The 14906-nt window shown below is 40.0% G+C and overlaps 1 protein-coding gene across 2 annotated transcripts in view; it reads left to right on the forward strand.

The window, feature by feature from the left end:
* LOC124217873 (post-GPI attachment to proteins factor 6) overlaps positions 1–14906 on the forward strand; it is a 531987-nt gene that overhangs the window by 366149 nt on the left and 150932 nt on the right. For both annotated transcript variants that reach the window (XM_069135798.1, XM_069135797.1), the window contains one exon: positions 3454–3731. In XM_069135798.1, coding sequence (XP_068991899.1) covers positions 3454–3731 — 278 coding nt within the window. The remainder of the gene's footprint in view (positions 1–3453; positions 3732–14906) is intronic.

The raw sequence follows: 14906 nt of genomic DNA on the forward strand, positions 1-14906 counted from the left end.
AATTTGCGAAATAAATTCTGATAATCATTCGGAAATTTTAAATAGTAGTAGCAATAATTTGTTAATCGGAAAAAATACATTGACTATCGACTATTCGTAAATTTTGTTGAACGATTTTCAGGAAAAAAAAGATTCACAGTTCCGTTACAGATAGTGAGATATTCAAATTTCTTGAACGCTCGGTTTAATGTCTCATTTTCGAAAGTGATAAAATTCAATATTACCGCCTGAAATCACAAAAGAGTGAGAAAGTTGCTTAGTTGCTTGAAAGTGGCGATGATCTTTGTACGTCTGACAAATTGAATGGGCAGATAACAGTGAATATCAGAGATGTAATTATTTTGGCCGTATCACCTGTTGATAGATAAAAATTCCATTGTTATTTCTAATGTACGAAATAATAAAAATGATGAAATAAAGTGTTCGCACCTACCTGCTGCGTTTCTTCCAAGCACCCAACATTTAAACAGATTTCTCATTTTAGTCGAATAAAGCCAATTTTCAAAGAGCATTAGCATCAACTTTCCGAGTCACTACCTCGACTGTTTGAGATTCTAACCTCAAAAATTCGTATGAACTACAACGCCGCCAGAAACAGAGTTTGACAGCTGAAACTCGGAGTGGCCAGCCTGCCCGAGCAGCCGATAAAACTCGCGCATGCGCATTATATGTATAGTTTCAAGAGATTGTCCCGGTATAATCGACTGATTGACCTGTTAATTTTCCCTGACTTGATTTTATCCTTTATTTCTTCAATACTTCAATTATCGTTAGCTGCCTTGAATACCGCCACTCTACCAGTTCGTGTGACTACCTGAGTCTATCCAGCCGTAGAACGGGTTCTGTAGTTATTTTTCGTATTGTTTCGTATTGTTTCGTATTGTTGTTTGAAATTCGACGCTAAAGCGTCTGGCGCTCAACGTATATGATTTTGTTATAGTTTAGTAGTTCAGAGTATTAGATCATTTAAATTTTCACTAATAATAATTTAAAATCGTTCTGATATATAAATGAAGCTGTACCAACGTATTCCGATTGAACGATTTTATAATCCGATGTGTATTCGAAAGGCTGCGAGAGTGTTCACTACATGTCCAGTGAAATTTACGTGTAAAATTTGCGTAAATCGGCAAGATCAAACTCAAACAACCATATATTACTTTTTCGTATTGGCATTACACTCATCGCATATCATTTGGTTTCCCTAGCCATTATGTCACGAAGTCTGCGAATTTTGAAAGAATAAATAATATATCCATAATATGAATAATTTTACATGACATTGTCATCACATGTAAAGAAGTTAAAAATCCAGAACTACTTTTACATAACAGTTTTGATAACTCAAATCGTAACGGATACGTATTGATGATTCGTGCTGGGTACATCCTAGCGGCGTCAGACATGAAAATATTCTGAGAATATGATATTAACATTATACTTAACATAATAATTTCAGGTACTCTTACTGTGAAAAAAATATATTTATAATATACAATGAGTTCATCTTGGCTATGCTGAGTACAAAAAATTATAAGATTGTGACGTTGTATCAATGTAAAATCATTTTGTCAATTATCCGTATACACGTTTTGACAATGGTCCAAGATGTGTTTGCTGGGCAGTGTTAAGTTATTATATTTATTTAGTCTGTAGTGTTTCTTCTTGTGATTTCGTTACTTTAATATATATATATATGCATGACATGTTCATTGTTTAATATGCAAAGTAGTGGACAAAGTACAAGTTGTTGTGTTTTGACTTTTATGTATTATCTGCGGCAATATTAAAATCAACATTATGTTATGGCAATGAATATTTTTGTAAAACGAAGCAATATTATTTGTTCTTGAATCCAAATTTATGTATTAGAGGTGTATAATTTCTATAAATTTTATAAAGTTGTAAAAACGGCTCCACATTACCTGTAAAAAGGTCAAGTAATTATGAATCTTTTGGCAGGAAAACTCAGATAAATTTTGGGAAAGTTTATTAGATAAAAATTGTAACCAACCTATCGATTGTATAATAATAATAATGCTTGGTTTTTCCAACTAAATTATTACACTAAGATAAAGGAGTGCTTGTGACTGCCAGATTTCTAGTTCGTCTAGCTATGATCGGGTCTTTGTTTACAACAGTACTGTTGTGCTGCTACAAGAGCGGAATATCAGAGCTTGACGTTGTCCACTTGCACGAACGATGCGGTATGGGTATGGAAGCTGAACGACGGATTCCTATAGCATCTATGCCATATTCAGTACGACTCAGTGAATGCATTATTGAAGCAAGTGTTAACATTCATCGATATGTAATTGTACATGGTGCAACAATGGGCGGAAATAGGCAATTTCTACCGAGGGTCAGATGATCATGCACAAGATGAAGTCGGGGTTGCCGAACGCAATGGGATAGAGCGACACCGGTTTTGTCAAGAGTTACAGATTAGGTCCGACAACTGACTTCGATTTAATGCAACGGCGATTTATAATTACGTGACTTACATTCAAAGAAGCCTTCCCATTTCTCTAAAATCCATTCTGAAAATTTTCCTTTCACCCACTGAAATATTTCCAATCAATAACACATTTTCCAATCAATATACGGGAATTGACTTGACAATTTCTGGACGCCGCCGCGCCGGTCAAAGTTGCTGGTTTCTGCGCCTATAACTGAAAACTATAGTAAGGTCAGTTACTCGTGTGGCTCGCATAGCCGTGTGTATCGCTCTGATAGCTATACCGGGGTGGTTACCCACAAGAGTTTTAAATTTTTTCACCAATAATTGGATGGTACCTGTCTACGAACTTCGGTGCATTGCTACAGTAACAAACTCTCGGTGTAGCATTCTGGATTCTGGAGTCGGCACATTATTTTTTCACATTTGTGACGGCAACAAAATACAAATACCAGGGAGTATCATGTGTGCAAGATATTGCAAATTTCGGCGACTAAATAACTATCGACACAGAACTATTAGTCCTAAGTATGTAGTTACAAAAGGAATTCGTGTCGTGGAGAATATGGCGTTCGTACTTTTAAGATGCGGTTTTTTTCATCTTTAGTTTCAGAACTATCGGCTAAAACATCAGCAGTGAATTGTTTTCCGAAATGAGACGCTTAGGAAGGTTGCCCCCCCCCCCCCCCCCCCCCGCCCCCCCCTTAAACTATTGGAATAGATTTTTCAGTATTGATTCGACTGGACTATTTTTGAGAATAGTGGAGCACTTCCAAACTCGTTCGGGATGAGTAAGCACATTTACAATTTTTTGTGTATTTTTAATTTGAAGTGTCAATTTCACATATCCACCGAAACGATCTTAAACACTAGTTGGCAATTCAATACTTCAGCTGGTGTAGTTGTAGTCAACGGCCCTGAGTTAAATGAGCTCATAAGCTGTATCAATTTGTATACGCAATTCTAATAAGTGTTTCCGGTGGTTTGCTCGTCAGGTTTCATGCGAATGAAGTCAAGACTGGTGGCATTTTCCGATGCACACCCCAGAACATTACTGTCCACATCAAGCCTGGCAGCATTCCGTTCGTGAATCCTGACAAATCCAAAGTTCCGGAGAATCTCCTGGAGGCGCGATTTCCTCATCATAGCTTGTTCTTTACGAGCGATGGAACACAACAGGTGCAGAACATCACCGCACCCGTGCCCGGAGATTGGTTTGCGATTGCGTTTCGCTCTTGGTCTGACCCTAATGACGGCAAGATTGAACAACAAGGTAAGATTTTTCGACTTCAATTTTTGGTCAAATCAGAAAAATTTTCCGGCCATGTGTATATCCCACTTTTTACACGGTCAATCCAAGTCTATTATATGTATACATGATGCAATCACATGCGGTCTACACGTATTATATATGTATTGGGGTATGGCTATTAGTACTTGTCAATTTGAAGTTATTGTAGAAAGTTCGTTGGATAAAAAAGAAATTGTGACTAGTTTAATTTGCTAGTTTAGTTCTTCTTACGACCTTGTATTATTATTTACTTTTTCTACCTTTGTATTATTGACTTAAATGATTTATTAATTATTTAAATTGATACCCAAAAGTCTGTGTGTGAGGTGAAATTTTTTAAATTTCCAAAAAGTTGATTTTTCGAATGAGGGTGCGATGCCAATTTGCCGGTAACTTGAGAGCGAACATCAAATGTTCGTTCTTCAAATTTTGTGTTTATCTGGCGGCTAATAACGAGTTATTAACTGCCCGAGAGTATTATTTTTCTAAAGTAGTCCACTCCCACTACATGTCTCTAGTACTTGAATTTTCATGCTAGAATAACGGGTGATGCCGTAAAGTCCGCTAGAAGACACAACACCGTTTCTCTCGTAAGTAACACGTGTTTATCGTAGTGTAGTGATTTCGTTAGTGTTTGTATCATAATTTGTTATTGAAATGAGTGGAATTCAATATCAGTCACGCAAAGGAATGAGAGACGGCAAAAATAAAGTCTCTAAAAAAACTATTCAAGGCTGCAATGTTCAAAATCGATAAACGCTAGAGCATCGAGCGTCAGCACGGCGTCAAACAAATTGAAGGTATCGAAAAAAACTTATGACGTTGATTACTATAGTACTTTTGACTATCGCATACTGAGCTTTTCAATAGTTTGCTCCGCATTATCTGCTGTTTTAGTGTGCCACAAATCAGTAAAATTTACTGAAGAAAGTATACAAGGCTTAGGCTTCAAAATTTTTGCAAATTGTGATGATTTTACTCCTGTATACATAAACAGCTGTCAACAAATTAATAACAGGGCTTATAAAATAAACAGACGAACAATTTTTCTAATGCGTTTGTTGGGCATTGGTATACATATTTGGGATAAAAACAATTTTGCGCAATCGTGGATTTACCATGACCAGTATTTCAAAACAAGCTACGATGAAATTATCAAAACTACTTGCAAGGCGTCTGAATCTGTGTGTCCTTTCTTGATGAAAAATGCTGCTGCGAACGCAAAGAGAGTGTCTGTTAAGAAAGGTTAAAACAACGGGATCACTCAGTTGATAGGTTCTGGCGCAAAAGAGAATTTTCATCACTTTTTGAGATTGTTTCTCTTATAGGATGGTACACTGAAAAAGTGGTTGATGTTTTGGTTAAAAGTGAATCCTCTAAAGCATGCATGATCCGGAAAAGTGTGAAAGATTTTGGCGAGGTCAACTTGACTTGCCTCTTCATAGAGTTTTAAGAACCTAGTCGAGCTCGATCTGGCTTTAAATACGCGCGCCGAACAGCCATGACAGGCAAGGATTCGCGTAGCCGAGCTGTTGACACGCCGCGCCGATCTGTGTCCACGGCGCGGCAGCAGGGCAGTCTTCGTCCTACAGTATAGTAGTGAAAATCACGTGCTGAGTGCAAAAGAAAGAAAGTGGAAAGAAGCGTAGAGTGTGAGAGTGGGGAAGTTTGGAGGACCAAAGATTAAAATAATAAACAAGGTACGGTGACAATTTACATTCTGTGTGATTTCATCCAAGTCCACCCCGATCCTCTTCCAAAGAAATTTGCTCAACTTCAATTGCCGGAAGTCTTGAACGATCAGCATGCCCCAGTGCCGATATATACCGCGAGCTATCCGGCCACGTGGCCAAGGTGAGGTGGTAAAATAGAAAATAATGTTCCTGGTGCCCAATAATACGAGTATACGTAATGATAATTCTTAGAATTTAGTGAGGTAGATAGGCACCCATTTGTCCGAATTACGATCTCGTGTTTTGCTGTCGCGTTTTTGGCAATTCGTGTTGCAAGATACAGCTACGTATATTCAATTGTAGAAATTCCATGAAACAGTTTACGAAGCGAATCATGAGGAGTCGGCTGTAAAGTCGGCAGTTGCCGTTGGATTCGAGATGTTTCTTCGTGTAAGTGAAAAAAATTGCGTTACTTATCTCAATTATGTGGGGGATGGTGGCGGTATAGGACCTTTAAAGCTGTTGTTGAGAAAAATCCAAGTGTAAATAAAAAAAGAGTCTACTGATCAAGTTCAGAAAAGAATAAACACTCTGCTCCGAAATGTAGCGAAGAATAAAAAATTGAAAGGCAGAGGTAAATTAATAGGCAAGATGATTGATGAACTTACTATTTAGTACGGATTGGCTATACGTAGAAACTGTTAGTATAATGAAGATAAAAAAAGCTATTTGCACTACGCTTTATCATAAAATTCCAAGTAATGAGAAGCCTCAACACCATCTATGCCTAGAGGGCCCAAGATCATGGTGTGCTTGGCAAGTGCGAAAGGCAATCGGAGGAGAGAAAATTAATTACGAGGATGATCCAGCAATGCCGAATGAAGCTTTTGAAGCAGGAAACGCAGCCAATTTACGAAGTTTACTCAGAACTCGAACGAAAGTTTTATACTAATGATATAGTCAATGGCTTCAAAAGCTGTTTCCAGTGGCAAAACTGTCATCGATATTGCTGTGGGCCTTACAGTAATTCATTTCAATGATAATTATAAGGGAATAATATAAGTCATGAGTCAACTTGGTACAACAATTGGATTTCACTGTTGTCACTTTTACTATGAAGCTGACGCCACGCGTATTGCGCAATCTGAGCGCTCCCTCACTGAAGAGTCAAGAGAAGCCCGTAGAGAAACTATTTCATCAAGAGAGGATGAGGAACAGAAAAATGTCTATTCGGAAGGCCAATTGATATGGCCCAGACATTGCAGATTAAGGATGTACTGGCTATATATCCTCAACCAAAAATGCGTGTCGTCAACAATATTGAATACTTGGTGAAAAAATTATTATTTGTAAAGGCTGTTTTTACGAAACTATTTGTTCAGTGCTCTGAAAACTTCTTGATTGTAATGTACAACGTTTTTACGAGAACGTATCCAAAATTCGCGATTTTTCCTCCATTTTTCAAAATTTAAAAATTCAAGATGATGAGAAAATTCTTTAGAAATTTGTGTGTATTCAGAAAAATTAACGAATTCGTGAAAAAAAAAAAACATTTTCTAAAAATTTGTTGAACAACGTTTTATTTAAATAATTTATTAATACCTTTCGAACATTATTCTTATTCAAATTCGATTTTTTTATCGTCTTTCTGATTGTTGATGTTCTTCTGATTTTTATCTTACCATAAAGTATTCAATACTGTCGATTAGATTCACTTTTGGTTGAGAATGTGTAGCCAGTACATCCTAAAAAGTAAACAATAAATTTCCGTAACATTTTAGTACTCAAAACTTCAAAACTGTCTTTCCCAAAACTATGTTTTTCAAGGTGGGCGACCAACTAGCACCTTGAATTGTTGACTGATCGACTCCAACTGAAGCTTCACAATGACATTTCTTAATGAAGTACGTGGGATATTTTTTTCGATTCTTCGAAATTTAACGATTTTAGGATTGATTTATGACCGATATTTTTCATAAGAAAAAAACTTTTCCTTTCAAAACGAACGCGGTTTCTGTGAAAATTAATATTTCTGAAATCCTACACACTTCGCTAGATTTTGGCATCTTCCTTTAAAATGATTTTCTCCCGTGGAGATGATTGAAGAAAAAAAAGTCTTCTCTCGTCAGCCACTCCAGCGCTATTTTGTTTTGAAATATTTGAAAAAAAATTCTTGTAATTTAAGACTTATATTAACATGTCTGAAAAACAGAATTACAAAATATTAATTTTTTTCTTAAAAAATATTGGAGAAAGTGACCCTTGATTTCGTCTAAGCAATGTCTATTACCCCTTGATGGTCAGTCCAATTCCGATAGGTCTATTGAATGAAAATGGGTAGACAAATTGAATAAAAAGCAATTATCAATATTGGGACTTCACTCAGAAAAAAAGATACCAAGATATCTGTCTCCGATTCTAATAAAACTTAACAAACGCGCAAATAGGATAGGTGCTGGATTTAGCACAACTGGCGCCCCGGGCCAAGATTACATGGTGCCTCTTTTCAAGAGAGAGGACGAATTAGCAGCTTTCTACTCGACCCATTCAAGCGGATATAAAATACTGAACCCGTATGAGAATTTTCGAGACTTTCCTTTAGATTTAACCAGAGCTAACGACATGGATGTGGAAAGTTTTGGTAACTACTTTTTTACATTTTTTTCTTCAAATTTTTGCTTTTTTTAATTTTTGTTTTTTTTCCTGATGTGCATTATTTTTCTTTTTTCAGATATTTGCTTTTTTCGATTTAATCCTTTTTTTGGCCACAGAACGTAGGTTTGTTAGGTTTCAGTCTGTAATCGCAGCTGCATCTTTTCCGCGCCACTAATTACCGACGTGCAATCACCGTAACAGCGTCTTACATGCTTTACCATAAGTTCTTAGATCTATATCAACCCTGCAGTTACCATCATACTGTACAGCATGACTACATTTATAATTCTCATGCATCATGCCATCAGTTAACAAGCAAAACCAACTCGCAGCTACGCAATTCTAAGCAGCGTACATATATTTGAACGGCATGTATTTTCACATTACCTTGTATACAGGATACTGAATGTCATATTCGAAATGATGAACTCCGGCAACACATTTTAGACAATAATTTGAAAAGGTTTATATGCATACCAAACACGGAGAACGTGAGACAAGAAATTTGTAAGCATTCCTCAACATCCTCTACTCATAGAATGTGAATAGACAAAACGTCCTGTCAGCACCCACAGATTGGCCCTCATAGACCAATTGTCTTGCGTTAACTTACCTTGAAACCTAGCTTACAAACGAAGAGCTCCCCCTACTGTAGATTTCCATTTTACATAAACGTATGAATATAGGAGAATATGATTTGAATTTAAGCCGGTAATATAACAAGGTAATGAACGGAAAGACAAAACACATAAATAGTAATGAATACGTATGTTGAATTCGGAAATGAATTAAAGAAATTGAATATAAAGGAAAAGTCAAACTTTTAATTAGTGATTCGATTGAATATCAATTCTTTATCTCTTATGAGTCATGAGTACATTATCAGGATATTTATTTGATTATTTTTCGGTTAGCGATACCTACCGGGAATATTCTATTAAAGAAAAATTGAATCGAAACCGAATTTGCCACGCGAAGGTTGTGAAACGTATGTACGAGAGACGGCGTGAGGGAGCCGGAAGCGGAAGCGGCCATGTGTAAAGCTAGAATAGTTTAGAAGTCTCCAGAAGGTTCGAGAAACCGAGGGAGGAGCTATATATATATGCGCGAAACGAGCGAGGAGGAGAGAGTGAGATGTGAGAGTGATAAGCGAGCGTTTGAAACGAGAGTCGCGAGAGCAATCGATTATTGCGGGAAAAAGAAAGTCAGGGTTCGGCGGAAGTCCATGGCCGTGGACCCTGCATGGATTGGATGTCGCGTGGGTAAATCGCGAATATCCCAACGAGAATTAAGTATTGTACGCCCAGCGTTAATGTAATTTATATTTATATCATTGTGAAGTCAAGCCCTTACCCTAGCCAACTCCGAAAGTAAACCCCTCTAAATAAAATAGATATATATTGTGACCGACAATTATTTTCGTTACTATCGTGGCCCCACTTTGGGCGCCATTTTGTAACACGATAAAATTTCTCGCGAGGGTTGAACGAACAAATGAGATAATTGGTCACCCTACGGCGCAGTCACTAACCTGAATAATTAGACATAGAAAGAGATACGATAAAAGAAAGATATGATTGTTGGGCGCCAGACGCACATGCGTCAAAGAGAATAGATATTTAGAGAAAAAGATAAGGTAAAGGTAAAGGTAATAGGTAAAGGTAAGGTCAGGTTCTACGACGGTTTTGCACAGCTTGCTCAGTATAGACAAGATAATGGTAGAGGGGAGGGGTCGAATCCAATAGACAAAATAAGAAACAGGTAAAGCAGAAATAGTATCGAATATATTGATTGAAAAGCGATAAATTTAATAACCAGCAAGTAGCTGAAGAGATTGAGATACAATTACGATAAATGCGATAATTAACAATATGTACAGCCAGAGGAAAGTTAAGCGAGAGATTTAACAAATAACGGAACGTTTTCCGAATAAGCGGGAAATATGCGTAAGCTCGCGATACTATGATTCAAGGTAATGATTAATACGGTTTTATAATGAATATGCAGAACAGAAAAGATATACGGTACTTAAATTAAGCATTAAGCAGGTGAACCATAAAATATGCGAAGCGATTATAAAACACATGCGAGATACAAAAATTGTAATAGTTATCACATTACCAGAATTATCGTAAATATGCAAAGACAGGGACTTGTGAATTACAAGATAAATTCAAGGCAACAGGTCAAGTAGAAAATTATTATAAAATATAGGTACTAACAGATAATGCGTAGTCTCTAGTTTGCGGTAAGCGCGAGGACAAAGAAAGGTAATACGCGGTACGATAAAAGATAATTCAAGATAAGGCAAATAATATTCAAGAAAGTTAATATGCAACATACGACAAACCAAAGAGACTACGGACAACTACGATCAGCGATATTAGCGACGAAAATAATGAAAAAGATGTTATGCGATACGGCACAATACTCCAATGTCAAATGAACGACGAGCGGGACCACGCAGCAATGTGAGATCGCTCACGCGGTACACTCACTAAGATACGATAATCAACGGTAATAGGTAAAGAGACAGACATGAACTAATCAGAGAAAATATAGCGAAATATCAATGCTTAATAGCTGAGATAAAAATTGATCATTTACCAGAACGCGCTGCTATACAGCGATATTAGACATTTAGATATTCTAGAAGAGAAAGATAAGGAAATAAAGCAATAGTCACTAACAATGCGTAAGTAATAGTTAACCAGTCGCGAGGCTACTTGCAATAAGAAAGAGAAAGGGACAAGATAAGAGATAAGAGAGAATAAGGTACGAGCTCAGGTTGCTCAAGCAGACCAACTGCAAGAAGAAGAGAAAGGGTACGAGCCCAATTGGCTCAAGCAGACCAACTGCAAGATAAAGGGAAAGAGTACGAGCCCAATTGGTTCAAGCAGACCAACTGCAAGATGAAGAGAAAGAGAGATAAAGGTAAAGGTACGATATATTGCAAGTACTCTCGTGGCTTCACAGAATAGAAAAGGAACCTCACTTACGTAAAAGAAGATCTAACAGGTGCTAGATAATGCGATACGATAACGTTACGGCGACTTGCGTAGCGATAACAAGAACACGTTTGCAATTAACGAAAACTGAAGGTAGAGTTAACAAAAGAAAAGCACGTCTGCTATTAGCGATTACTGAACGTAATGTTAATAAAAGGAAAGCACGTCTTTATTTTTCGAGAACTGATCGTAGAGTTTAACAAAAGCACGTCTTTATTATTCGAGAACTGATCGTAGAGTGTCGAGACGAGCGATGATCCTGATCCTCGTCGCGCTGCTGTCACGTGATTTTTCCTCAAATTTGCGGTATTCTAATTGGTCAGCAGGTCGCGTAGGTCTGGTCTACGGATAGGCGGCGATAATCCCTCGCCGCTAGTTTTTCTTCTTCTGCGACGACAGGTATCGAGGCATCGGGACGTCGGAAGGTGGGCGGAGATGTTTTCCCTCAGCTGTGCGGTATCGTTGGTGAGAGGGGAGGTCGTACTGCTCATGTGTTGCGATATTGAGGTGTGCGGCAATATTACGTCACCGGTCCTTTGGACTTGCGACCGACTGTAACTCACTCCTTGCTTTACTGGTACTCCCCGTTGTAGCTATTTCGTCGGCGCTGCATCCCGGCCCTTGCTCATTGAAGCCCTTATGCCGGAACGATCTGGTGGTGATGGCCCTCAACCCGGATCCACACACTATATTCACCAGATCCACGTTGTCAGCATAGTCTAGCCTATTCAACGCCGCAGTCCTTTGATAGGACGGTTTGTGAAGAGAAAACCGTCCTCTATTTGATAGACAACGCCTTAGTAGGTGTTAGGGTCGGTTCAGCTCCAGGCTGACAAGTATCGTCGACGGGAGGCTTTGTTGTGTTTTTAACGCACAGCTCTGTACGCCGCCGAACGATGCATCCGAGCGGTAGAAGCATTCATTCGTGGTTCGGCTCCTGGCCGATAATTCTTAAATAGTCGTAGGTACTGTTTGTGCATCACGCACGACCCTGTTCGACAACTAGATAGGCATCCATCGGGAGTGGTTTCAGCGGTATTCGTTCGTCTGTAGTCGGTGGTGGTCGATGTTGAGCTGGTACGTGACCCCTGTCAGGCAGTGTTCTGGTTTCTTGACGCGAAGGTCTCGTAGATGGTTCTCGCAGAGCATTACAGAATTAGAAAATAAAATTAAAATTAGCCTAATAAAGAGAATTCAACTTAAAGATAATTAGTCGTTCATTTTTGGAGTATTGGCCTCAGACGCGCTTTAGTTATTATTAGCGATATTTGTACCTAGGGGAATGCGATAATTAAACAAAGTGACGGGGTACGAAATACCACGTCACAATATATATATACATTGTTTCACGAGCAAAAAAAAAAAGTCTCGAGTGTGTAAGAATTATTTCCTTCAAAATATCAAAAGTGGGATACTTATCTTTTAACCCCTCAAAAAAGTAAAACTCTGAAAGTGGGGATAGTGCGCGCCAAAAAGAAAACGATACCGGTATATATATGTATATACTTGTATGTGCTATATATATGCATACGTGTTTTAGTAAAATAAAGATATACGACGCGTATAAAAAAAAAGTGAATCGCGCGTGCGCCGAGTGCAAGAGTCGTGTGAATGGTGGACGAGCGAGAATTTGAAAATTTTGTGTAGCGGGAGGGCCAAGAAATGATGCTGGGACGATCATTTGGACGGGGCTACGCAGGACAACGTGCATTATCGAGAGAAAATGTCACCCCGGGTAGAAATGAGCAACATGGCGTCGAAGCGAGATCGTCGGCACATGTCGTCTTAGGAAATAATCAAAATGGCGAACAGGCGGGACGAGATCCCTTCTTGCCAGCAACATTGACGAGCCAGTGTCAAGGAGCGGGACGACCACCGCTCGGGTCGAATGAGTCCCATGGAAGCAGCGAACAGTCGGTAAATCGAGATCCCCCGAGAGAACAATCGTCGGTAATGGAGCAACCGGTAGTGCCAGCACTGGTCAACGCACTGCGTACTATATTGTGACGTTGCACCTAGAGTGCAAGTCATAACAAACCCCAAACCCGCGGGGAAGAGCCGAACGGGTGAGTCCTGTCCCGTCGGGAAAGGCCCGAACATAACCGAAGCCCCCCGACGCTCGGCAAAGCCGAGCGCCAGCAGCAGTACGATCACGGCCTTCCAAGCAGTAACCTCGAGGAACCAGGAGAACGCGAGAGAGTGAGAGAGAGAGAGAGAGAGAGAGAGAGAGAGAGAGAGGACGAGAGAGAGACCCAGGACCACACACCGATACACCCCGATACACATACGCCGACGACACCAGGTCAGCCTGCATTCTACCGACGATCTGCTCCTCCCCTCGCAATACCACCCTGTCTACCACACACTCCCCGTCACTCTACACCCCCCTCCCCTCGCCATATCAACCCTTCCGAACTCATATTCCCCGTCACCTCCCGCACTCCTCCCCCCCCCCCCCCCCCCCCCCCCCCCCCCCCCCCCCCCCGCGCGCGTATCTGTAAGTTAGTATTAAGTAACGCTAAGGGCTGAGGCGTGATCAGCCACCGCTCAAGTCTACAACCCTTTTGTACCCCTTAGGTTAAGTCGACCCCCAGGTGCAAAAATACACACACTAAGTTTTACCAATTATATCCGCCCCGTCTCTAATTGTCTCCCCCCCCCATATTATTCGTGCGGACTCAAAACCCGTCACAATATTATCGACCGAAAGTCACGAGGCAGTTGCGCAATTGGTAGCGGGACTGCTGGTAACTCAGCAACAGCAGTCACAACCGGTACAGCAGGTCGCGAGCTCAATACCCAGTTATCATGTGATCCCTGATTTGTCGAAGAATATCGAGGATTTCACTGGGGAGGACGATGGTCTCAGTGCACGAGAATGGATAGACAACTTGGAGTCAATGCAACGACTGCATCAATGGCCCTACGGATACCTGTTAACAGCAGTACGAATGCATCTTAAGGCAGGTGCGCGAGATTGGGCACGAGCGCGAGATTCAGATTCAGATTTGGGACGATTTCCGCAAAGCTTTCTCTGGAACGTTTATTGTGCGCGAAGATAAATCATCGAAGTGGGTACGCATGAAAGCGCGTCGCCTAGAACGGAACAAGTCGTTAACTAGCTATTTTCATTCAAAAGCAAAATTGTGCGCGCCCCTCGGACTAACGTTCCGAGATGAGAAACTGGAAATACTCAGTGGGTTGTGGTCGCGTGAATTGTTTAATTTAGTGATGCCAGCGTATCAAGGGACGCAAGACGAATTGCTACACGATATTTTGTATTATGACAAAACGCTAACAAAACAAAAAGGATTTCATCGTAACAATCGCGATCCGGTAACGTCGAGACAACGAAATCAGCGGAGCACTAGTGAACCGAATCGAGCGCGAGAGAACAGAGCGACAAGTGACACGCGGAATACAAACCCATCGAAAAACGAAAGGTCGAGTAGTGAACGTGTGTGTTTCAATTGTAAAAAGACGGGGCATTTGATGAGAGAATGTCCGGAGGAACGGCGAGGGCCGACGTGTTACAAGTGTAATAAAAGAGGTCACATTAGTCGATTTTATCGCAGCGGAGAAGGAAATAATAGTAACAGCGATAACGTAGTGAATAGTGAGAATCGGACAGTTCAAACAATCGGCGATAAAAGTGACAGTACAGCGGAAAAGTATTTGAAAATGGCAATAGTGAACGGACGCGAAGTACCAGCATTCATAGATACAGGTAGTGCGGAGTGTACTATTCGGGCAACACGGGCATTGCAAGAACGGTTCGATATTTTACCGGTAAGAAGTAATTTGAAGCCGTTTGGTCCTGG

Source organism: Neodiprion pinetum, chromosome 4 (genome assembly GCF_021155775.2).
Source record: "Neodiprion pinetum isolate iyNeoPine1 chromosome 4, iyNeoPine1.2, whole genome shotgun sequence".
Classification (NCBI taxonomy): Eukaryota; Metazoa; Arthropoda; class Insecta; order Hymenoptera; family Diprionidae; genus Neodiprion; species Neodiprion pinetum.